This window comes from Lepisosteus platostomus, chromosome 14 (assembly GCF_059453375.1).
Source record: "Lepisosteus platostomus isolate fLepPlt1 chromosome 14, fLepPlt1.hap1, whole genome shotgun sequence".
Taxonomy (NCBI): Eukaryota; Metazoa; Chordata; class Actinopteri; order Semionotiformes; family Lepisosteidae; genus Lepisosteus; species Lepisosteus platostomus.
Window position 1 is genome coordinate 15,806,717 of NC_142624.1, and position 26,381 is coordinate 15,833,097.

Consider the following 26,381-nt stretch of genomic DNA (forward strand, 5'->3'; position numbering starts at 1 on the left):
ACAAAGCTTGTTCATTTAACAAACCTTTCCTGCATATCTTGTGTGTTCCTTGTTGGTACATCTTTCTCATGCCTGTTAGTGTGCTGAGCTTCTGTGAGCTCAAGGTTAGGTGTTCGGTCTGTACAGGCCTAGCCTTTCAGTTCCAACTGTTAACCAAGGAAGGCCTCATTCATGTACCTTCCCGTCGATGAGAAAACTGGTTGGTGACATTTGTATGGTTTGAGCCATTAATTGGCCAAGAGGAAATTATAATAGTACTGGCATTTTGTAGCATAGAAACCGTGCCACAGGGGCATCTTATCTAATGAACTACCGTAACTCAGTGCAGTTCTCATACTGATCACTCAAGTTATCCCTCTGACTAAGTTATATAACATATGTGGTCCATGCTAAATGGTTCCTTTTACAACTCCCTTTCATAACTTCAACATAATAAGGTCCTTAAATATTATACAGAGCTCTCTAAAGAAAGTTCAATTAAAAACCCATCATATCCCCTCACCAACTCACTACTAATCTGCTAAGTGTAGTTCAACACAGAATTTCTTTTACTGCATTTCTGCAGCATCTTCAATGCACAACATACACTATTACAATGTGTAACTCTACAGCAAAAAGACATTGCTTGGTCCTCTAATAACCAATTGAAATATCCAATTAAAACAATTTACAAGTACTCTTTACACCTGTACATTTCAACTTGTTTTTACAATTAATTATTTCCATTTTCACAATATTGTCCCTCATAACCCAGTAGATGATGACTTTGTGGTCCACTAGGGCAAATTCTTCTCAGATGTCAACAGTTAGGTTTCTTTATTAATCTTCCACTACGTTCTGTTGGGAACACTAGGTAATTACTAAAATCATCAAGAGTAGTAGAAACAGGACATTTGTTATTTGAGCCAGGGGCATATGCAAGGAATTGATTTTTGGGTGGGCCTGTGCAAAAGTGGGTGGTCCGGGCTCTAACTGACTGTCCTACCAGCATAGGAGCACCCCTCCAATTTACAATCCAATCCTCAAGCAGCATAATGAAGCAGTAGAATTAGCATAACCTTATATATACATACTGTTTCTTTGTCAAACACACACAGGTTAAGCAACAATTACTGTACCTAGGCTGCCAAACGCTATTGTGCCACGGCGGACACGCACAAAAGACAATCAGTGCATACCTCTGTTGTGAGGTTTTGGCCTTCTAGACCAGACGCAGGCGTCAGGGCTTGGAATTGATTCTGACGATAATCTCATCACTGTCTAGAGTGTCGGAGAATTCCCGTTCAAATGACAGCTAGTTTGCAAAGGTCTCTCATATGAAGACTTTGTTTTTATCTAAAGAAAAGCTGCAAGAGCTTATTTTCACTTGTTGCTTGTAATATTTCGTATGCCTGCTTTTAGATTGTTGAGTAGTTTTATGAGTTACTCTGAAGTTAAAATTTTATTGCAAAACACAATGAGCGCAATGCAAAACACAAGATTCAAAATCTGTCTGAAATATTGTATTTAAAATACCATGCAGGGTTTACCTTGCCTTTAAATATTCAGCAGACTTTTAGCAAAATCATACTAGAAGAACGTGCACACATGTATGGGTTTCAGAGGTTGAAGTAAATGCATCGCTCCAAGGGTAATATCGAGTGAGGTGCCATGAGAATAAAAACTGTGAAGGTATTGAAATATTAAGTTCTAAAGATCTTGTTTAATTCTTCATGATGCTTTTAAACTTGTATGATACCCATGAAATTGATATTCTATTTTTGATGCAAAAAGACACCTAATTTGGAAATTCGTGACTTACTAACTACAAGACTTAACACTGAATTGGTATATTTGCATTACAGTGCTAACCAATTCATTGTACCTTTAATTGCAGGAATGGTCTGCTAATAAAAGCGTCAAATACATACTTTGGATGTATTTTAGCTCTGTAAACATTGTTCACTTAAAAATACTGCAGGGCATTAGAGACAATATGAATAGTTATCTGTAAAATGCACACTCGCATCTATCCGTCAATATTATCTTAATTTTATTTTTGCATTCCAAAACTTGTAATTTGTTTACAGGAGAAATTTTAGAACCTCTTCGTGCTTAACTCCTACAGGTCGAGCATGTATGGAGCTGCTACAAGCAAACGTGCGCACTGCTGCTTGCGTTCCAGAAACACTTGTATTTGGAAAGCCAGGCTGTATCAATTGTTTTGCCATGTTGGCTTGGCTAATAAATCAAAAACCTAGAGCTAGATACAGTAGTTCTAAGAGAGTCTGACCAATTAGGCTACGGCCCACTACATTTACATAATTTTCTTATTGGTCACAAAAGATACAGCGAGCCAATTGCAAATTACATACGACGGAACAATCAAACATGTAACATTAAAAAGCAAATTATGGAACGCAAACCAGGAAAAAAAAAATTACTGATTGGGTAGGCCTAGGATCAATCAGGGTGGGCCTGATTTGAGCACTCAGCTATCACATCAGCTGTAATGAGGTTAAACAGCTTCTGCCAACCCTCCTGTTGGAAGAAACAGAATATAATTAGTATTACAGTCAAAAACACTTAAGAACAAAAGAACATAAGAAACGTTGCAAATGAGAGGAGGCCACAGGGCCCATCTTTCCCATTTGGTAGTCAGTAGCTAATTACTGCAAGGATGTCATCTAGTTGCCATTCCGCTCCAAAGGGAGCCAAAGTAAATTAGTTCCCTCATAATCTTCTCTGTTCTGAACGGTCTTCTCCAGACTGTTCTATTTTATATAGCAAGGTGACCCACATTGTTATTGAACAATATTCTGATTCTGTTAAATCATTTGACAGGTTATCAGGAGTACACCTATACTCCCACAACACACCACAACCTTAACTTTATTAGCAACAGTGGGAGTAAAAACCAGTTCAACTGGTTTAATTCAATTCAAAGTACTGCATCCCAGTGGGGCAATTCAAGACGAGCCTTTACAGCAAGTCTTAAACGAAATAGTATATATAACAATTATAATCAAGAATAATAAAGGATATTAAAAACACCACTGAAACCAAATTATAATAATGTATCTGATCACTATTAACAATATTACATTCTTAATGATATCAATTTCAAACTCTTTGTATTTTTGCTGATTTTCTCTCATTCTTATCCCTTACATTTAAAAGGATCCTTATTCTAGGGGACTTTAATATACACATTGATTCAACTTTCTCCAGTCTGGCTAAAGACTTCCTTTCTCTTTTGGGATGCTTTGACCTTGCTCAGTTTGTTTGTACCCCTACACATAACAAAGGACACACCTTAGATCTAATTATTGCAAATGACTCCTTTATCTCCCACTGCTCCCCCCTTGATCTAGGCCTCTCTGACCACTTAGCCATTCTCTTCAATCTGGAATTACCTGTTTCTAACACTTCCCCCTCATGCTCTGTAAATTTCCGCAACTGGCGATCAATTGATCACCCAAGGTTTGCAAATTCTGTTCTGTCCTCCTTATCCTGTTTCTCTTCCTCTGACCCTCTAGAGGACAAAATACAGTTACTTGACAATGCTCTTTTATCTACCCTCGACACCTTTGCTCCTTTAAAAACTCGAACCATCTCCTTCTCTCGCCCTGCCCCCTGGTACAATGACCATCTGCGTTTCATGAAGGCAGCCTCTCGCAAACTTGAGCGTAGGTGGCGTCTTTCCGGCCTAAATGTACATTATCAGGCCTGGAGAGATTACTTATCTGATTATAAGGTTACTATAGAGTCTGCTAGATCCACCTACTTCTCTCACATCATTGAAAATCACCAAAACAATCCCAGACATCTTTTCTCCACCATCAACAGACTGCTCAAGCCAAACTGCCCCACCACATTACCTGCCTCATCACAACTTTGCAACACATTCTTAGATTTCTTTAGTTCTAAGATTGACAACATCCGGCATCACATTCTCTCCACTACGGATATAATTTCCACACCTCCTCCCTACTCATCCAACTTCTCTGGTTCCCGTCTCTCCAGCTTCTCTCTTCTTGACTCAGCATCCCTAAACAAACTAGTTACGCGCATGAAACCCACCACATCTATTTTAGATCCCATTCCCACCACTTTATTCCAGTCCTGTTTCTCTTCTCTCTGTCCCATTGTCCTCTATATAATACATGAATCCTTGAGCACCGGCATTGTACCAACGGTCCTCAAAACTGCTGCTATTACCCCAGTGCCAAAGAAGCCTAACATGGCTCTCGACAATCTTAACAACTTTCGCCCCATCTCCAACTTACCCTTTCTCTCTAAAATTCTAGAACGTGCTGTCACACTTCAGTTACATAACCACCTCATGACAAACAACCTTTTCGAACCCCTCCAATCTGGCTTCCGTCAACTTCACAGCACAGAAACCGCCCTAGTCAAAGTCACCAACGATCTCCTAATAGCTTCTGATTCTGGTTCTCTTTCCATACTCATCCTTCTTGATCTCAGTGCTGCCTTTGACACTGTTGACCATAACATCTTGCTTTCTCGTCTCGAGACTGTGTTTGGAGTCTCTGACACTGCCCTCAAATGGTTTAAGTCTTACCTCACTGATCGCTGTCACTTTGTCTCTCTCAATGGGTACAGGTCTGAAATTGGTCTTGTCAAGTCTGGTGTCCCTCAGGGCTCAATACTGGGCCCCTTGCTCTTCAGCATTTACATGTTCCCACTTGGTCAGCTTTTAAGATCACATGGCCTCAGCTTTCATTTTTAGGCTGACGATACTCAAATATACATCCATACCAAACCCGACACTGATGTGGCTGTCTCTATTCTATCTAATTGCATCTCTGACATAAAAATTTGGATGACTCAAAACTTCCTTCATCTTAACTGTGACAAGACTGAAGTCATGCTTATTGGTACCCCCCATCAACTTTGTAAAGCCAGTCCTGTAACCCTGTCTGTAGATGGCTCTGTACTTGAGCTCCAATCAAAATTGAAAAACCTTGGGGTTATATTCGATTCTGGCTTAACATTCGACCCACATGTACAGCATACTGTCAAAACATCTTTTTTTCACCTTAGAAATATCGCAAGACTACGCCCTATGCTATCATTAACTGTGGCTGAAAAGCTGATCAACATATTTGTATTCTCTCGAATTGACTACTGCAATGCTCTGCTCCCTGGGGTATCTAAATCTACTCTGAACAAGCTGCAGTATGTCCAAAATTCAGCAGCCAGAATCCTGACCAGATCTAGTGCAAGTGTTCACATTACTCCTATCCTGGAGTCCTTGCACTGGCTTCCGGTCAAATTCCGCGTAGACTTTAAAATCCTCATGCTCACCTACAAGGCTTTACATGGCTTGGCACCTCAATACCTGTCTGAACTTTTATCGCCCTACTCCCCACCTCGCAACCTCCGCTCTTCAAATTCTGCCCTCCTTACTGTCCCCCAAGCCCGTCTACATTGTATGGGCGACAGGGCCTTCTCCTGCTATGCCCCCAAGCTCTGGAACTCCTTGCCCAAGGATATTAGAGAGTCACCTTCTCTAAACTCCTTCAAATCCAGACTCAAAACCCTCCTTTTCAGAAAAGCCTTTACTTAACTGGTTCCATTCTTCACCCCTCTGCTCTTCTTAATACCATCTTCCACGGTCTCCTCTATTGTTATTGTTGTATTGTTGTAATTATAATTGTGTCCTGTCTTGTGAAATTTTCTTATTTATTGTTGTAGTCTTCTTATTTATTGTTATTGTCATCCTGTAAAGCGCTTTGAGAAGCCACCTTTAAAGGCGCTATATAAAATAAAGTTTATTATTATTATTATTATTATTATTATTATTATTATTATTATTATTTTGTTCAGGCTCATTTGTCACTGTTTTCACAACTTTCACTTTCGTATTAAAACGCCTATTTGTGAGACAGGATGCTTCATATGTCAATAACATTGTAAACAAATGACAGAGAGCCTCCAAACCATAGGCATTTTAAAATTCGCAATTTGTGAAAATTTTCACTTTTATATAAACAACATCTAGCAACTGGTTCCATTTTCAGAAACTTTATTTTGAGTAAAGCGGGTCCCAGGTGTAAGTGAGTTCATAATGCAAGAATTACTATTCCAACGTATGCGAACCATATAAACACCTAACCATATTAAGCTTTCAGTGCTTTCTTTGTGTATATCCTAATTGCAACGGGGGAGGGTGTGTGGGGGAAGGTTTAGGCAGCAATTGAATGAGAACTCTGTTTTCTTCACACCTGAAAGAAACATTCACAGCCGAAATATTGTGTTTCCTTTCTTCCCTTTTCAGCAAGGAATAAACCTTGAATTGATCCTTTGCAGCCTATGCATGCTGATGAAGCTCGCTACTTGAAGTCTCGGTTCTTGACGGAGAAGGCTTTGGAGAACTTTACAACCATTTTTATTTTCTTTATGACGCAGGTTTGAAGTGTGATGACAAATCACACGTATCTCTCCGTCTTTGTTCTCAAATCTGGTTGGTTTTCCTAACTCCAACATCAAGACTACCGAAACTAAAATTATCCTGCAGCTAGGATCAAAATCTTTCCCCTTCTCTCAACGACAGACTTTTCTACTAAATTCTCTCTATTCATTGTAGGTTTCATTTCACACCTCTCATCACCTATCCTGACTTCACACTACCTGATTGGCCACTCTACCTGATTGGCCAGTCTGTCTATCCCCTGCTCCCGCCTCCTGCTCCTCCTCTCTCCCAGCTTTTGTTCTCCCATGCTACATTACCTTTGCTTACTGCCTTGTCTTTCTCACACCTGAAGAAAGCTCCACTGCCGAAATGTTGTGTTTTCTTTCTTCTCTTTTCAGCATGGAATAAACCTATTACTTATTCCTTTGCAGCCTGTGCATGCTGACGCATCTGCCCACCTGAACCAGTTCAATTGTAAATATAATGTTTACATTGACGTTTTTATTAATTTTATATATTAAAGTATACTTACATGACTTTCACGATCACTTAAGCATACGGAGGAGTCGGAGACGCCCCCCACCACCCCCCACAGACAGACTGATAAAGCAGTTTGGAAGGGTTAACTATCCAGCCATTGCAAATAAACTTTTTTTTCTCCTGATCTTAACTGTAACAAATTGTCATGTTTCACTTCCTTGTGTAACCATCATGATGTTTCCGAAATACGAAGCTTCTTCATTTTTGAAGAATTTGCTACCAATAAGTTGAGTTTGAGCGCCACTAACAATATTAATTTATTGATATAGGTATATGTTTCTATATGGTATTAATTTTATATATCCCAGTATTTGAATGTTCAATTCACAATCCCTCCAGACAGACAAAGGTGATAAAGGTGTTTAAAACTCAAAGGGGTGCCTGTCAGCGCAATTTAAATTAATGAGAGGCTATGAACAGCAACATCACCTGTGTCGATGTTAGTGGTTTTATAATAAATAATATAATAATTATTATTATTATTAACAATTATTATAATGAACAAATAATATAATAAATTGAATTCCAAAAAGTTTACAGAACATCTTATTTTTCTGCTTCAACTTAATGGAGCAAATATAAAGTCAAATCGGTCAGGATCTCAGTTTAACAAGTGTCAAAAACATTTCGCATAACAAAACCCTGAAAGAAGCAGACCTTAAATTTAGAGCGGAATATCTCTGTAGGTGGCCAAACAGTTCAATAAAATAAGATGCAATACAGTCAGGCGGACAGATTTTAAATTCTTCAAGAAAAAAAAGCTCTTTAAGTTTTGTCAAAATAAGATGCTTTGCAAGCAGTACACGACAAAGGTTTGATTTTTTTTATAATTCCAAACCTTGGATGGTATGCCTCAGGGACTCATTCATAGAGTACTCCAGACAAAAGGGTTGCTGGGCATAATGTGATCGTGACATGCAGGTGTGAAGTAGAGTTAACAGCTACTGTTTTAAAAGGTTTTGGATTTGGGTTTAGATTTGTATCTGTTGTAACTGTTAATACAATGGTGAATATAATTGAGGTTCTACTGTTTCAAGTTTAAGTTTTTAAAGTCATGCTAGTCATGCTAAGTTAGGGAGGGACATGTCATTGTTTCTTATTTTTGAAGTTCTTTAAAAAATGCTTAAAAAATCAGCTTCCCACTTTCACCTTGTCGTAACCATAGTGGGGATTTAGCATATTTGGGTGCTTGTTCAGGATCTTTGATCTGTATTGTGGAGTTGATTTTTTTTCCATGATTCACGCGTGCACTTGGGGTTGTTATAGTTTTTTGTGTTCTCTTGTATTGCAGGTATTACGGTACTACAGTTTGTATTACTGGTAATTGTGGTGTCCATCGTGGCTTTCGGTTTAGAGGATTTTACTCTGCGCCTGACTTTGGCGCAGTCTGAGAAATGTTGCAAGGCAGATGTTTAATCCATAGCGGGTTTTAGTCTCTCTGCTTACTGGGGACATATCAGATGTTAAATTGAGGAAGGGATACAACTTCAACACCCCAGACAGACAAAGGTGATAAAGGTGATAAAAATCCATTCAAAAGGGTGCAGTGTATAAACACAAACTCTGCTAACAGATCCGCTTGTAAGAGCAAGATTACTTTTTGCTCAATTACTTGAGAGCTGCAGTACAATCAGACAGATTTTAAATTATTAAAGCAACTTTAGCTGTTTGTCAAATTCTCCTACTGTGCACAGTACACAACTTCTGAAAAGGTATCTTTTTCTCTCGTGCAAACTCATCAAAGGTTTATTTTTTATCAGTCAGAAAGTTGGATGATATGCCTCAGGGACTCATTCATAGTATAATCAAACCCCCCCCCCAACATGCGAATCCACAGATATACTGAAACAGTAGCGTACTGTACATGGCAATGAACATCAGTGTGTTCGTATACTGTATAAATATACTGTATATACAGTATGATACCGTCAGACAGGGTTTGTAAAATCCAGATATAGTTCAGACAGTTTGTCATTTATTTAATATCATAGATCTGGGCAAGAGGAATAAGGAACCCACATTCTAAGCCTCTTTCTATGCTGAAAAAGGATTTGATAGAATGAAATTGAATTTTCTCTTTGCCCCTCTTGAGAAGTTAAGTTTAATTTGGGCTCAAACTATATTAATCTAATTAAACTATTTCTCAAGCTGTGGTGGCTACAAATGGTCTCATGTCCAATAGATTTCAGATTGGCAGGGGCACAAGAGAAGGCTGTCCCCTGTCACCCCTCCTTTTTGCTTTGGTCATAGAGCCACTTGCCGAGTGTCTCTGGTGTCTCTGGTGTCTTGGTGGGTCAGGAGGAACACAACATTTCCCTTTGTGCCGATGACGTTCGCATATGTATAACAAAGCCAGAAGGATCAATTCCTGCTGTATTGCAATGTATTTCACAATACAGTCATGTTTCTGGTTATAAATTAACCTTTGTTACTGTGTTTTCAAAACGCAGCTAAATATAAAGCTTAATTTCTTTTCACTTCTATTGTGTTTTATATGTCCAAGACTTTTCTTGAATAGTGCTCATGAATAATATTATATTATTTTTATTCTATATTTTTCAGGTAAAATATAAAACCAATCCTTTACACATGGCTGGTGTGATTGCTAACTGCCTGAGAGAAGAGAGGAGGATCATTGCTACAGCTACTATCCAGGAACAGGTATTTTGCAGTTGATCTTTAAACACAGACTGAATAATCGTGCCTTTTAGGACAGTTCAACTGTAACAAAGAGTAACATTCAACTGGTTAGTCAATCTTTTTATCTAGAATTGGGGTGGTTCTGTAAAAAGGTGGAAATAGCCACCACTCTTAAGGAAATCAAAGGAAAATAACAAAGTAAATGTGAAGAAAATTAAGAATTTCTTATATGGGGCTCTTCAATTGTTATTAGTAAAAACATTGGTTGATGGTATTTAAAATGCTGGATGAAGATAAATAATACTTCCATTAAAAGCATGGTCAATTATATACTCTTAGATGTGGTTATGCGATTTCACACCAAGGACAATGCATGTCTTCATGCTGCGTGTATAATTTTTTTACCATACGAGAATGAGATAGTTGTGCTATGAATGACTTACTTCAGGTGGGTAGCTGCGTCAGCATGCGTAGGCTGCAAAGGAACAAGTAAAAGGTTTATTCCATGCTGAAAAAAAGAAGAAAGAGAACACAACGTTTCGGCCGTGGAGCCTTCTTCAGGTGTGAGGGCGGTGCGTAATAGGAATAAACCTATTACGAGTTTTGTTCAGTTTATTTTGTGTCCAGTTGTGGCCAGAAATACATTATGTTTTTTGTTATGTGTTTCACTATATTTTCTGAAGACATACAACAGATGAGCTTTGGCATTGCATTTAAAATTAGTTGAATCAAGTTACCTCATAATCTTTTCTGTTAAAAAAAGTTATTTAAAAGAAAATGTTCTTTTAGCATGCTACACGAATTATAGAACATTCCTTTAAACCAAGGAATGTATCTCCTCTGAATTGATTGCAGAGTAATATGGAAGCCCGTTTCCGCCAGGGAGTAAAAAAAAACGTGCTGTGGTATCTCGCAGTTGCGACTTTATGTCTCAGAATTACGACTTTATATCTCGCAATTGTGACTTTTTATTTGACATTTGCGACTTCAAAATAGCCCACATTTCATTGTCTATCCTTTTGTTATTGTATTATTGTAACGGATTCGGGTTCTAGGGCTTGTGCCCTCGCTGCTCCCACCCTAGTTCGTGCCTCACTGCATTGGCTCGAATCCAGGTCTTGCCAGCTGAGCTAAAGAACACTTTCTTTAGCCCCAGGGGTAAGCATCCCTGTTATGCGCAGGGGAGGGCGGTGCCGTCACCATACTGCAACCAGATCGTACAACCTGTATGTTGGCCGTTACACTATATTCATAAATCGTAAAGGATCATAGGATCTATAGGCCTGAAGGCTTGTCTTGTACAGTGCCCTGATAAAAATCAAATTAATTACACAAATTTTTATGGAATCCCATTTCCGCCAGTGAGGCTTCCATAGTACCCGGATGGAATAGTGGACGGTGGGCTTTTTAAAAAAGTTTTTATTTAAACACCAGAAATACAAAAACGGAGACAGAATATGAAAAAGATACAGAAAAAGACACTTTACATCCAGAGGAATTCACCATTATAAAAGCTGAAATTTATACTTTTTACATATTTCCATTGTATGACCTTTTTTACTTAAAAAGGTCTTCTTTAGCTCAGCTGGCAAGACCTGGGTTCGAGCCAATGCAGTGAGGCATGAACTAGGGTGGGAGCGGCAAGGGGCACAAGCCCTAGAACCCGAATCCGTTACAATAACAAAAGGACAGACAATGAAATGTGGGCTATTTCGAAGTCACAAATGTGAGATAAAAAGTCGCAATTGCGAGATATAAAGTCATTATTCTGCGATACTAAGTCGCAATTCTGCGATACTAAGTCGCAATTCTGAGATACTAAGTCGCAATTGCGAAATATAAAGTCGTGATTCTGAGTTTTTAAGTTGCAATTCTGAGATACTAAGTCGCAATTGCGAGATACCATAGCATGTTTTTTTTTATTCCCTGGCATAAATTCCCTGTGTAGGAGTTTTGTGAATTTACTGGAACAATTTATTAATTGTAGCAGTAACCACAAGGTGATTCTTTTATGGCTATTAGAAAATTAATCGATCAGCGATGCACATACACAGATTCAAATACACGAGATATATTTATTAATACATAAATTGTGCAAATAAAGCATAACAGTCTGCCTGGATACAGATGGCAGATCTTACTGTGAGGTTTATCAAAATGGTGTATAATCACGAAGAGATGCAAAACACAAAGAGATACAAGCAAGGAATATGCATTCAGTCTACCAGTTAGCTATACTGTTTCATTAATCAGTCTCATTAATATCACTTCTACATTAGATACTCAGAAGTAAATACATTTGTAGCGGCGAGGCTTATTAATAAGAAAGAATTAAGTGTTCTGAGCCTTCCCAAATGAGGCCCCATTTCTCTGTTCATCTCTGTGGTGCAGCCACAGAGAAAGAATTCATGCAAGCTGATTTAAGATGTTTTCTTGTGATAAGAAACAAACTCCCATACGGGGATGCACTTAGCTAAGCCTGGCTATCATGATCAATGGTCATCCATTGGCGCCTATCTGTCTAGGGAGTGCCAGTTGGACATCTGGACTGCATTACTAAGTGTCAGGAGTAAGTGACTCATATCTCGCCTTGATCAACCAATCAGGGACTGGTAGGGCCGAGTAACCCACGTGGGACTCTGATGCCCATGGAACTTTCAGCCAATCAATGAGCTGAAGTTCCTCCAGGTAAAAACAGGCAACACAGAGAGCCTGTGAGATTCAGATTCAGAGATTCAGCAAGATTCAACAAGATTCAGTAAGATTCTGGAGAGGATTCTGTGGACTGTTCTAAAGGGAATTCAAAGGAGAATTCCAGGGCAGGACGGCCCAGGAGCAGAAGGCTCCCAAGGGCAGGACATCCTCGCAGCGCGCCTCCTGACCATCCTGAGACTCAGCCCGGACAACCACGGAACGGCCAGTGTGTCTGAGTGCCAGAACTTTCCTTTGTTCTAAGAGTCTAGAGTGGAGGTTGCCAGAGAGTAACCAGCAGCAGGCCTCGTGAACAGGTCGGAACTGTGGACAGCTGAATCGCTATTCAGAACTAGCTCTTCATCAGGAACGAACCGGTCCTCTTCCTGACTTGCTGGGACCCACAGTCATCTTTTCTCCTGTGCACAAACTTAACTAGCAGGCCAGTGAGCATCAGCAGCACACCGTCGCAAGCCGCACAGCACAGCCTGGCACCGAGCCAGAGAGCGGGGATTGGACAGCAACAGCCTGCAACTGTTTCTTTGTGCCCGCAGGAGATCTGAATCCCCAGAGATTGGATGAGTATTCAACTTCAATGCATTACAGCTCGAGAATTCAATTGTTATCCCAACCAGTTGATATCAATTTAATTCCTAAGAGTTATGTACTTGTTTCGAGTATCTAATGTAGAAGTTATAACCAAGTTCATTTACGAAACGGTCTAAATGAATGATATACTGAACGTATGTCCTCTTGATATGTGTAACACTTTGTAACTGACTGAATATATACCTTTTGTATTCTGATAACCCTCCTGATAAGATCTGTTAGGTTAAAGGCATATTCTATGTATTAATAAATGTATCCTCGTGTATTAGTACCTGTGTGTGTGCGTTGTTTGAGTTATGTCGCATGGTTGGACTCTAAAGCCATCAAAAGAATCAACTTTGTGATTTACTGCTACAATTAATAATTGTCTCAGTAAATGCCCAAGCCCTACAGAACTGGTGCCTTCAAAGAGCCACTACATTACATTTTGGCTATGGCAACGTTACATATTTGGCGTCCCTGAACGGCTATGAATCACTACATATTTGGCGTCCCTGAACGGCTATGATTCACTACACATTACTCATATGAATTAAATTGATATCAACTTGTGTTGAGGTAACAATTGAATTCTCGAGATGCAATGTAGAATATTGGGTTTACTTATCCAGATATGGATTCGTATTTCCCAGCATGGACACCAAAGATCAGCTGACAGCCTCTGTTGCAACAACATCCAACTGGCATCCTCTCGGCGTCCTCTGGCTCCCACCGAACCAATCCTGGTGCAGGCCAGAGTTGGAAGCAGAGAGGAATCTAAATGCGGCGGGCAGTGCAGTCGTCGCTCTCCCAGGGACAAACTTGTTGTCCGACTGACTAGTAAAAAGTATTTATGCACAGAGGGTGACTGCAGGTCTGAGCAAGTCATTCTTTAAGAGGAAGAAACTTGGTTTGCTTCTGGTGTAGTGCTAGTGCTGAATAAAACTTATTCAGATTGTTGACAAGAGTCCAAACGTATACTTTGGTGATCAAGCGAAGTGTCCACGTTGGCGGCTAGCAAGTTGAATCCTTATATTCGGGCATTCCCGGGGCTGATGCTTTACTGGAACAAGGTTCCAGTCCCTATACAGACAACACTGGCCATCACGTAATTGTCCTTAAGGGTACGCAGAAATGGCCGGAGAAGCAAAGTTCTGAGCCCTGCAGTGTATTTTTATCCAGAACAAAGAGAGGTGATGATTGGTCCAAAGTTTAGCGGGCATTTGAGACCCATGTGGGGTTACCACGCCCTGCAGGTTCCTGATTGGTTGATTAAGGTGAGAGATGAGTGACAATGACCCCTGACATCTAGGACTGCAATCCAGATGTTCCCAAGAGTCTCACAGACAGATAGGCGCCAGGAATGACCATTAATCATGATAGCCAAGCATGGCTGGGTGCATCCATATTTGGGAGCTGCTCCTTATCGGAGAGGAAACACTTTATATCAGAAACTGCATGAATAGCTTCTCTGTGGCTGCACCACAGAGATGAGGAAGAGAGACGGGGCCTCATTTAGGAAAGCACAGCAACACTTAATTGGAGCCATGTGGTGGCTTCTGTGGTTAAGGATCTGCGCCTGTGGCTGGAAGGTTGCGGGTTTGTATCCCGCGGCCGGCAGAGGAAACCTATTCGTTGGACCCCTGAGCAAGGCCCTTAACCCCCAACTGCTCCAGGGGTGCCATATAAATGGCTGACCCTGCGCTCTCACCCCAAGCTTCTCTCCCTGTCTGTGTGACCTTATGGAAAGCAAGTTGGGGTATGTGAAAATACAAATTCCTAATACAAGAAATTGTATATGGCCAATAAAGTGATCTCATCTAATGTTAATTATGTCTTATTAATAAGCATTTCCGCTACAGTAGCAAAGGTTTTGAAACATTGTGTCCAAAATTGTGTGCAGAATTCTGAAATGAAATCTTATGCATTATTTACATTTAGCATAAGCATTCCTTATTTACAATCTACTGTACATTTAGACTATATATCTTAACTTTCTGTTTGTCTGTTTTATTTTTTATACCGTATTGTTTCAAAGAGAGGGATTGTTTTGGGAAAGTATTGGTCAGGGAAAAAAGCTTAATAGTCTGGCTTCTCTCCAGGTGATAAGCAATAAGAGTCTGTGCTGGTTGGTTATGAATAAGTCTATATAGAATAACAGCAGACTTCTGCAAAAATAGAATGTAAGACTTGCTATACTAGCTGTAGCCTGTATGCATCTCATTAACAATTTCTTTGTGGCTCCCAACAATATAATTATAAAATAGAAAATACAGTTTTTCAATAAATTGGGAATGTCTAAAAGCCAATATATGATTTTGAAACATGCACACATACAATGTGTGTTTCTTCTGAATATTTATCCAACTTTTTGTGATTTATCTTATGTAGTATCCATCTTGCAAAAAGTATTACTGATACAAGCAATAACTAAGGAAGGTGGATTTGAAGATGATTGGATGATATAAAGTATATCCTCTTTATTAACAACTCCTCTTGCAGAAATTACATCTCTAAATGCAGTTATTTTTTAAAATCACTAGATAACAGCAAAGACTAATTCAGAATGCAAATGCAGTTTTAACTGCTACATACAGTAAAGATGAGCATATAATACATACTATGATACCATGTTACTTTTTGCAAGGTGTCTTACAATTTTTAGAACCTTTCCTCCTGACCAAGATGGCTGAGCATAGATGTCAGCCACAAGACGGCAAATGCCGGCAATCACTGAAACAGAGATCATCTGTGCACCCTGCTCCAGCCCATATAAGCAGAGCACTGAACCTGTAAGATGTACCTTAGACCTGGGAGAAAGCCAGAGTGAGAGCCTGAATGATGAATTACGAAATGAAACTAAACTGCTGGAATAGAAAAATCACTGTGTAGCACCAAAGCTTACTAAAAGCAAAGGAAATGGTGAGCAGAGCCCTGACCTGGGAGAACTTGACGTGCTGGGAAAGCAAAACCATTGTGAAAATTAACCACTCCATGGTAAATACTTGCATCATCATTTTCTTTGTCTTAACCCAGTTTGCCCAGAAATATTTTCCAAACTTAATTTATTCTTGCTAAATATATGTTGGGTTGAACTCAGTTGTCTTTTTGTTATATTTTAGGGGCCACTGGAGAAGTCAATGCAAAATTCAATCGTTTTTGAAAGACAGAGGAATCTAGATAACAGAATAGCTGTGATAAGGAGCAGTGTGCAGGTAAGAAAGAAAAACACTCCTGAGAGGCTTATTGAACAAAGGCACTGCTTTGAACCACTGGTTGAGTCCCAGTCCCAGCCTAGGCAACACTTGACTTTTGGGTTTGAGCTACTTTGTAGTATAGTCCATAGACTATTACCAGGATTCCCTAAGCAATGGCACAAAATTGGCTGAGTGATGATTTTGTACATTTTTTGAATGGTTTCAATCTGTTGAAAACTATTTACTTTTCAAATATATCTACAGCCTTAAAAGAGACAGAGTCAGAAAGAAAGCTTAAAAGTAATCTGTGGTACTGTGTGTCTCAGTGCATTTAACATTGGAACAAAAGTAAAATTGTAAATGAGAGGAGACCATGTGGGCCCATCTAGCCCACTTTACAGAATACACTAAATCTTTTTTGGTCTTATGTGTACAGTATACAGTCATCATCATTGGTGACCTCAACTGGCATGTCTGACTCGGAAATCATCAGTCACCTGATGACTATACTCAGGTTTATGGATCTTTCAAAACACCCAGCTGAGCAGCTAATATAAAATCATGGTTCAAGAAAAAATCCTTAGATTTTCTTTCTGTTATTGCATGCAGCTTATTTGGTTTGGATTTTACATTAGCACCTCTGTTAGTAGCACTGCTGAAGTGTTTTGATGGTAAATGAGTGAACCATGATGACTCGGTACCCTCCAGCTGTGATATACCTAATTGCAACATTCTGATATATATACCAATTAGCTTACTGTGGACACATATAAGACCACATATAAGATTTGTTAAGCATAGAGAACAGTGGTAAAGCTTGAAAAAATGTGAAAAACTATGAAAACACATTTTAGCCTAGAAATAGTAGAAATATATACCATGTAAATTAACCATTGCAAACACTTACAGAGCTCTTACAATGACCCTAGAAAATGTGTTCTTATATTTCTGTAATGTTCTTATATTTTTACAACAGAGAAGACTTTTTGGTCCATATAGCTCTCTTGGGTTTTAGTAACTGATTGACCCAAGAAACGTATACAGAAATTCCTTGAAAGAAGCCAGGGTATCAGCTTCAGTAGTAGTAGAGTTTATTGTCATATGCCCAAGTGCAATGAAATGCTTATTTGTATGTATGCTCCTATACAAAGACATCAAGGAATTACCAAAACCAAAAACACAGAACAGCGGCAGCAACAACAACAGGTTAAATAACGTACGTCTTAGAGAAAAAAAAAACCTGTGAGCCATTGGTAAGGGTAGAGTTCAATAATCTGACAACTTGAGGGAAGAAGCTGTCTCTGAGTCTAGACGTTCATGCCTTTATGCTCCTATAATGCTTACCAGAGGGAAAGAGGGAGAAAAGTGAGGAACCAGGATGATGGGTAGTTTGTTGAGAACACCCACAGTCCTTTGTGTAAAATAGTGCCTCCTCTTTTCTTTTTTAAGCAAACTTCCTCTTAGTTTTCAGTTATGTCCTCTAGTTTGTGTGAATAAATATATATTTCCTGTGTAGTGAATTATATTCCATTGTGTGTAGTTCAGAACAATGCATTTGATTTTACAATAATTGCAGTTGGAATTTAAAATACTACTAACTTGCTTTTTTTTACATGCCCTCTATAAACAGATGATTGAGCAGGGAGTGAAGTATTTGGAAGACATGCAGGATGACTTTGACTTCAGATTCAAAACACTGCAAACAAGAGGTGGATTTTGCTTTAGAATTACTGCTTCAATTTTTAATGTATTGATTTTAATTTTCTATAAAGTATAAATCTAACTTAAATAGTCATACCGCGCATGATAAAATCTATACATACAAAACACAAATTACAAAACCATAAAATGTTTCTGAACTACCTTTATTTTAAAATTAGTTGTTAATTATTTTTTAAATGCAGTTGTTTTCTAAATCCTAATTTTTAAATAAGGTAAACACATTTTTCCTTACTATGCTTTTTCTTTTCCTAGATTTGTTATTTTAACTCTAACATTTATTTTATGAAAATTGAAAATACAAGGCTTTTGCTTTATATTGAAGCAAAACGAATGTAAGAAAATAAAAACACTAACAAGGAAGGGATGGGCATTCCATTTGTAATTGAAAACAACCAATCCAGGGATATAATCAAAAACCTTCTGAAAAAAACAATGACACTGAAATGCTTTCAAAGGGCATCATGTTCAGATAAGATTCTATACTGTTAATAGCTTCATAAATCTTTCAATTCTTGTATGCTGGGGACTATGATAATAAATAATAAAGCCTAATGAAGCAATGTTAACCTGAATAATGCAGCCACTAATCCTTCTTGCAGAACAAATAACCAGAGCCAGGTAACAGATGTTTTCTGGTCACCTTGTATCCTCAGATCCAGCTGAAAGAAACAATCAATATATGAAACAAGAGGTTACTACACTCCAGGAAATGTTGAACAGACTAGACTTCAAGAGGAAGGTAAATATATTTTAGAATAATTACACTTCTAGAAAGACTAGGAATAGACATGTCATTATTAATAATAAATTATTACACTTATATAGCTTTTCTAGATACTCAACTCAAAGCACTTTAAGATTAAGATCACTTTATTGGCCATATACATTTTCTCATATTAGGAATTTGTCTTTTCGCATACCCCAACTCGCTCTCCATGAGACACACAGACAGTGGTCAGAGCGCAGGGTCAGCCATTTATATGGCACCTTTAGAGCAGTTGGGGTTAAGGGTCTTGCACAGGAGCCCTGTGGAGCAGGATTCCTCTGCCAGCCGCGGGATATGAACCAGCATCCTTCTAGCCACAGAGCCACCGCACTGCCCCTATCTTACTTACAGATAATGGGGACTCCCCTCCACCACCACCAATGTGCATTACCCATCTGGATGATGCAACGGCAGCCATAGTGCGCCAGTACACTCACCACGCATCACACACATCACCCCACAATCAGTGGGGGGGAGAACAGAGTGATGAAGCCAGTTCGTGGATGGGAATTATGAGGAGGCCATGATTGGTAAAGGCCAATGGGAAATTTTGCCAGGACGCCAGGGTAACACCCCAAGTCTTTTCAAGAAACGCTGTGGGATATTTAATGACCAATAGAGAGTAAGGACCTCAGTTTTACATCTCATCCAAAGGACAGCACTTTTTTACAGTATAGTGTGCCCATCACTATACTGGGGCATTATGACCCACACAAATCAAAGGGTGAGTGTCCTCTACTGACAAGTCATTCACACACAGACCTTTGAAATGTTACCTTTTAACTATAGTCAGGTAAGAGATGATTATTAATTTGAAGTTACAGTAAAACATTTAACTACTGAAGACTAACTACTCTATATAGTAGCTCTAAACTATAGTAACTAATCAAATAAGTCATAATCCATACAGATGCAGCCATTCAAAATGCGCGGTAAAAACCCGCGGTACGGTAACCTACCCACAAGCCACCGCGGGGCACCGGAGCATACCGCAGGGCAAGTGATTGGCTGGCCAAAATGACCGACAGGGGCACTCGTGGTGCATTGGTTGGTAGTGCAAAGATTTAATCATTTAATGTCTTTACTGTGCACATTTTAATCCGCTTAGTTTTGAATATTTATATGGATTTTACCACTAAAGGGAAATTTTAGTAGCTGAGCATAAAAAGAAGAGGAGCATAACGCATCTGAAGGTCATAAACGATATTAATTTAAAGCATTACTGTATGTATGTAAACTGTACTGTGTATGGCTGGTCTTGGTAGTTTAAAGAAAAAATACACACCAGTCTTCCATTTCTCCCTAAACATTTTAAGCATGAAAGTTTTATGAAAAGGTACCCAAATATGCGATTGCTGTATAGAATGAATTTTAATAAAAAAAAAATATTTAACACGAACATTAAGCTGTTTACATCTTCCGCCTCAGAACAGTCACCCGTTGCTACCCAACGCAGAATGGTGATTGGCTGACACCATCTGACACCCCTCTGATTGGAGAAAAAAGACGTGCTGGTTTGCTATACCAGGAAGAGGATTTCTTTCAATTCTAAACGTGTATTTTAAAAGTTTAAGAAATAAAAACCTTACAGCGTACACAGATTTCTAAACTGATCAGGATCGTTATCTTTGTCTTATGCATAATAATGTTCACCGCTCTGTCCAGCAAATTAATAATAAACTTTATTTTATATAGCTTTTTAAACGAATAAGTAATTAGATTGCTCATAAACCTAATCACTTGCTTTTTCTTTTTATTTAGGCTCAGATTTCAACTATAGATCGTATTATTAATAACCATAATAACAACCAACCAACAAAAACAACCATATAAACATAATACCAACCAAAAACATAGATAACAACCACAATACAAAATCAAATAATCAAACCATTTTACACTCGCAAGTCCTCCAATTATCATAATCCCGCCCCTTATGCAAAACCAAACCTTCCTCCCATCCCAGTTTATCCTGTTTGTCATAAACAAAATCCACCTCAATTTTCAACATAAAGCATTACACAAAATCAATACCTCAACACTCCATACTCAACAACGATAATTCACAAACAGCCAGAACATGTAACTACACATTCCCAAACATACCTACTTTCCATAGCCCCGCCCCTTATGCAAAACCAACATCCCTCCCCTGTTCTCTCTCTCCCCTGGCGGTTGTAATTGTTTTTATTTTCAAATAAATTTTAGCAAAGTCATGTATTTTAAAAATCTTAAGATTTTTATATTTATGTCTTTATTTAGTGGTTTCATTAGTGACAAAGGCTAAACTTTCTTGGAAAAATGTCTTTTATGTAAACCATGTTTGCTATTAATTCATTCAGGGCTAAAATATGTTCATTGTCTTCTAATGAAAGAAGGGTTCCTTTCGCCGTAGTCAGGAGCCTAGCCTTTAACTAGTAAGTACTGTATTTACTGGGTTTTTGAGGGGGGGGGGGGGGGGGTGTCTTTCGCTGGAAATCTCGCCTCCTACTTTGAAAATACCCGTGAAACCGGTTCAATTCGTCACAGCCAGCACTCCTGCAGAGAGTTGGGTTGTACTTGCAGTGTATACAGTACACGCGTTATGCTCTTCGTTAATGTCTGTGAAGTTTTATTTAATCTCTGAGCCATACTGATTCTTCTGGAAGCCAGTTTCCGCCAGGGAGTAAAAAAAAAAACACACTACGGTATTCTCTCCAATGCAGTGCAGTTAAAAACATACCTCTGATGCTGCTCCTAAATGAATATCGTTTATGACCATCAGAAGCTTTATGCTCCTTTTCTTTTTTCCAGTGGATTGAACAGGGAGAGGCATTTCATGATGTACTTTTCACTGATGAAACAACAGTGGCTCTGGAACAGTTTTCAACCAAGTCGTTTTATAAAAAGGGGAGATATGTACACGTTACTGAAGCTAAAAGTTTAGCCTTTGTCGCTAATGTAAACACTAAATAAAGACATATAGAAATCCCTACGTTACAGACTGTATATGGCTGGTATTGGTAGTTTAAAGAAAAAATACACACCAGTATTCCACTTTCTCCCTAAACATTTTTAGGATCAGAGTCTTACATGTGGTTATTTCGAAAACGTTTGTACGTGCTCCTTCTTACCATGTTACTGTTTACCGTTACTGACCATATTAAGTTTAAGTGCCTGTGGGCACTTTTCCTGTCCGTGGGGGGTGGACCGTCTTTCATTAGAAGGTTAGTCTGTTCTACTCTGAGAATGTAGGGGGGGTGGGAAGTGCCCGCGGTCATTTAATTAGTATTAAAATCTTAGTTATCTTTCTAGTTCACAGGTTTGCATGCATAATTTAATTTTGAAAGCCACTGAGACATCAGGTACTACTGTTGTATTTATGAAAAAGAAACAAAACAAAAAACATACTAACAACTGTGCCATCCTACTCCTTAGTTAATACATTTTATTATTCATAAACAGTTAACATTGTTAGCAAAATATTTTGAATTATATTTAACCCTATTTTTTCTTTAGTTTTGTATTTAACTTATTATATGATAGTCAGACTTAATGTATATTTGAACAATGAAAATATATTTTTACAAGATTTTACATTAAGCACTTAAAATTAATATGGTTAATAATAGTAAACTGTAACATGCTGTAACAAGATCGGTTAAACTGCTAAGAAAATCCTTTCAGAGAAAATGTTTCAGGTGTGAAGAACAAACCTGTTCCCACACACCCTGCCCCCACTACCATTAGAATATACACAAACATTTTAGCGTTTCATTCTGAGCAGAAGACCCTCACACCTGAAGAGTGCTGGCTGTGACGAATTAAACCGGTTTTACAGGTTTCAATCACAGATTGGGACTCAGTAAAGTAACACACAGCGCCACTGGATTTGATAATACTGTACCTAACCAAAATCCGCAATATGGAAACAGAACCTGTGTAATTGTTGATAGATGATGTACTCGTAACATTTTTTCAAGACGAACTACAACATTTAAAAAATGACCTGTATGTACTTGATATCTCTAATCAATCCACGGGTTCCAGCACAAAACGAAACTAAAACGCATACCGTTTCGCGCTTCTTATTAGTTGCTCAAAAGTAATTTGACCGTATGAAATGCATAATATAAACCTAGAAACATATACGTGAGCAGTACTTAAGCACTGTAGTATCGGAGTTAAGACATACCTCTCAAATACTGTAAATCAAGTTAAAAATATCTCAAGACCGATTCTGGTCCTAATGAAACCATGTTTCGTGTATGTTTTCTTTTTCATCTTGAAATAACTCATTTCTAAATACCTTTTTCACTGTTAACATCTTGTAGCAACTTTGCGACAAAATATACACTCTGACAGTTCATCCTGCTACCAACATTAAATAAAACAAATCTTAAGATTTCTATATTTATGTCTTTATTTAGTGGTTTCATTCGAAGCTTACAATGTTTAGGGAGAAATGGAATACTGGTGTGTATTTTTTTCTTTAAAGTACCGAGACCAGCCATATACTGTATGTTTATGTTAAGATTTCCCTTCAGTGGTAAAATTAGATATGAATATTCAATACTTAAACGAGCACAGTTAAGACATTAAATATACATATACATATTGTATACACTACAGTTTGCATACGGTAATATGTTTATGTTACGCGATTAAAAAATAAATAAATAAAACTGAAAGGTCCAGCACCAGCTGGATTCGAACACACAACCTGCCAGTTGGTAGTCACGCAACTAGACCAGTAGGCTACAAGACAGCTCGCATAAGCAGGCAGGCGAAACAGCCCTCCCGCAGTACACGGATATAATCAAACCGTTATTAAATTCTTGAGATACACGATTCCATATTATATTCCCTTTAAATCAAATTCTAAGAGTATGCTTGTTGACTCCGGTATCACGTTAGTTAAAGACTTCGAAGCTTACAATGTTTAGGGAGAAATGGAATACTGGTGTGTATTTTTTTCTTTTCATGATAGGTGTCGCATTTTAAATCATTTTCGTAGTTAGAAATTATGAAACGCCCTGTTAAAAGCAAGGAAGTTTTTATGCCCGTTGAAGTAAAACAAAATGCCTGACAAAGTATGGCTTGGACAGATTCCAAGTGCTTGTACAAATGTGCTAAAGAAATTATACTTTGAGTATACAGCTTGTCCAAAGTCATCCATTATTAATACTATTAGTAATATCTTCAGTAAAGGCTTTGATGCATAAATATTTCTGATAAAGGTAGGTTGTGTACTTTTGTCCAACTGAGCAATCTTGCTTTCATAAAATATACCAACATTTGAATGACTGATGATTAACATGCTGTAATACACAGTTCAAAATTAAAGGCTCGAATGCTGTACATGAGAGGTTAAGCTCCCCCTGGCGGTTTTACAAGGCGACGCCGGATAGCTAGTCACGTGACACACGTGATACCGCGTGATACCCCGGTGGGCGTGTCGCGGTATGCCATGAAATACCTCACCCATTTTGAATGGCTGCATCTGTATGTCTGACTGAAATTATGAACTACATTGGATAATTTCTTGATGAACTTTTAGCTAATCCTGTGACAGACATATTGACAGACATATCACTTTAACATTCAGTTTGTCTTTTCATTTAGGTATGTGTAAACATGCATGTGTAATGTGGTTATAATCTGGCTCTAGGTTGCATATTGTTGCCCAGGGGTCAGCATTTGCCACATACCAGTTTTAGACTAAAAAATATATACTTTCTGTTATTTGTGGGATTATGTGAAAAATAATTAACTGTTCAATTAATGTTCTCTTCAAAATGCTAATATATATAGAAATGTGTTAAATTTGTTCACACAATTTACACAAAAACACAACTTGATTGGTTGTTTTCATTCTGATTGTTATAATACTGTTAGTATCATAACAATCAGAATGAAAATGGTTGGAATATTAAATAATAGTCTTTGTACAATAGGGATGAGAGTGTAAAAATATACATGAAAACGAAGGAAGGCTTCTGTATTGAATGGCCTGAGGCACTACTTCCTCAAAGCTTTCAGGTTGCTCTTCTTCCTCTTACCTGCCATACAACACGCATTTCAAAGCGATAGTGTTGCCAGTGACACTACAACTTCAGAGTTTTTCTTGGGAGCAGTTTTATGGTAGCATCTGAAATTAAGTAAAGTATTGTTCTAAGTAACTGATAATCACAACTAAGACATGTAACAGCATCTTATTTATCTAACAGATTTATCTTAAAAGAAAGCAAGTGAGGGTTGGTAGTTCTGCAATCATTGCAATACTTGTGTATTTCCCTTTTAATATAAAGAGATTTTACATATTTTTTTCTTTGAGATGCAAAGACGACTCAATGTTGTGAACATGTTTCTAACCATTTCCATACAGGAATCTGAGACACAAATTAAAAATAATTGCCAGAATTGCTGATCTATTGACTTAGCAGCTTGTCTTTTTCTCCTCTCTGCACTGTCAGTTTGGTTTTCCTACAAATCCCCAACATCATCAACCACAACATGTGCAATTAAAAACAGCTTCTGATGAATAAACATTATATGTTATATTTGCATATATCTGTTAAAATGTATGTTCACCTATTTCTGTATTTATCCCATTAACTGTATATATACTGTAAATGCCACTTAATGCAAATAAAGAAAATAATACAGGAATATCATCACCAAAAATACAGTTATTTTCTGCTTCTGCTGGTTCTCAAACTGTTTGGACCAAGTACCACCCCTGATCAAACCAAAGCATCCAAGTACAAGTCATCTTCTCATAGGAACCACAGAAAATCTCAATGACAAACATAGCACTGAGCACTTATCATTTCAGTGAGAGGGGTGAGCCTGTTAGTTGAGCAAAGTCTTGCAATGTCAGGGACGAGGGCAGTAAACTAAAACACAAATCTGGCTCAGCATCCATTTCATTGTGGTACTTTGTCTTGATTGAAGTGAGAGCAGAGACGCCTTTCTCACAAAGGTACCGTAGGTAGTAGCAAAAGGCATAAAAAACTTCACAGCCTTTAATGAGAGGGCTGGGTATTCACTCTGTCTTTGGATCCAGAAATCCAACAGTGACTATCGTTTCAATTCTGACATCAAAGTCACATCAGATGATAACTCGAGAAACTTCTCTTGTTCAGCACAGGTCAGATCCTTGGGTATTACTATAACAGTAAAGGGGTTCCTGATTCACTCTGGTGTGGCCTCATCTGGAAAATACTGAGAACTGTTCTTCCAATGACAAGAGGTGCACTGCAATCACATCACAAGCAGCAGCATCAAGTGCCAGACCATATGTGTGCAGATAGTTCTCCAAAGTTGGGAAAGCAAGTGAGATCACGTGTTGATTTTATTAACAAAATGCTGCAGCTTTTCTTCATAGCAGTGATCTTGTTAGATACATCAGAAATTGTTAAAGAGAGCCCCTGCAGTCCCATATTCAGCTCATTCAAACGTGAGAATATATCAGCCAGGTAGGCTAATTTTACCAGCCACATTACAAAGCACACTGAACAGACGTGAATTCATTGGTCGAGCCGTGATACAATTCACAACTTTGACAGCAGAGTCTAACGCGGTGGATGCTGCAGGTGTCCACTTCACATGTGGAGCAACCTCTCTAGTTTGTGCAACTACACCGCTGTGTCGGCTTGTCATCGCTCTAGCACCGTCTGTATAAACTCCGAACGTACCTTTTCAGAAGCTGAAATATGTGTTATTTTGTAGTTCTTGTTGGTAGCGGCTTACAGAACAGAAAATCCCCATGGGACATGCCCTCAAACTCATATCTAACGTAAACAAGCAAATTGGCCAAATCAACGACATCTACAAA

The 26,381-nt window shown here is 38.4% G+C and overlaps 1 protein-coding gene across 2 annotated transcripts in view; it reads left to right on the forward strand.

The window, feature by feature from the left end:
* Positions 1-26,381, forward strand: part of stat4 (signal transducer and activator of transcription 4) — a 145,585-nt gene that overhangs the window by 38,098 nt on the left and 81,106 nt on the right. Inside the window, exons 2-6 of one of the 2 annotated variants that reach the window (XM_088607221.1) lie at positions 6,284-6,892; positions 9,521-9,619; positions 16,000-16,092; positions 17,705-17,783; positions 18,450-18,535. In XM_088607221.1, the coding sequence (XP_088463347.1) occupies positions 9,548-9,619; positions 16,000-16,092; positions 17,705-17,783; positions 18,450-18,535 (330 nt within the window). In that variant the 5' untranslated portion in view covers positions 6,284-6,892; positions 9,521-9,547. The remainder of the gene's footprint in view (positions 1-6,283; positions 6,893-9,520; positions 9,620-15,999; positions 16,093-17,704; positions 17,784-18,449; positions 18,536-26,381) is intronic. The other variant, XM_088607220.1, reaches the window with a different exon arrangement.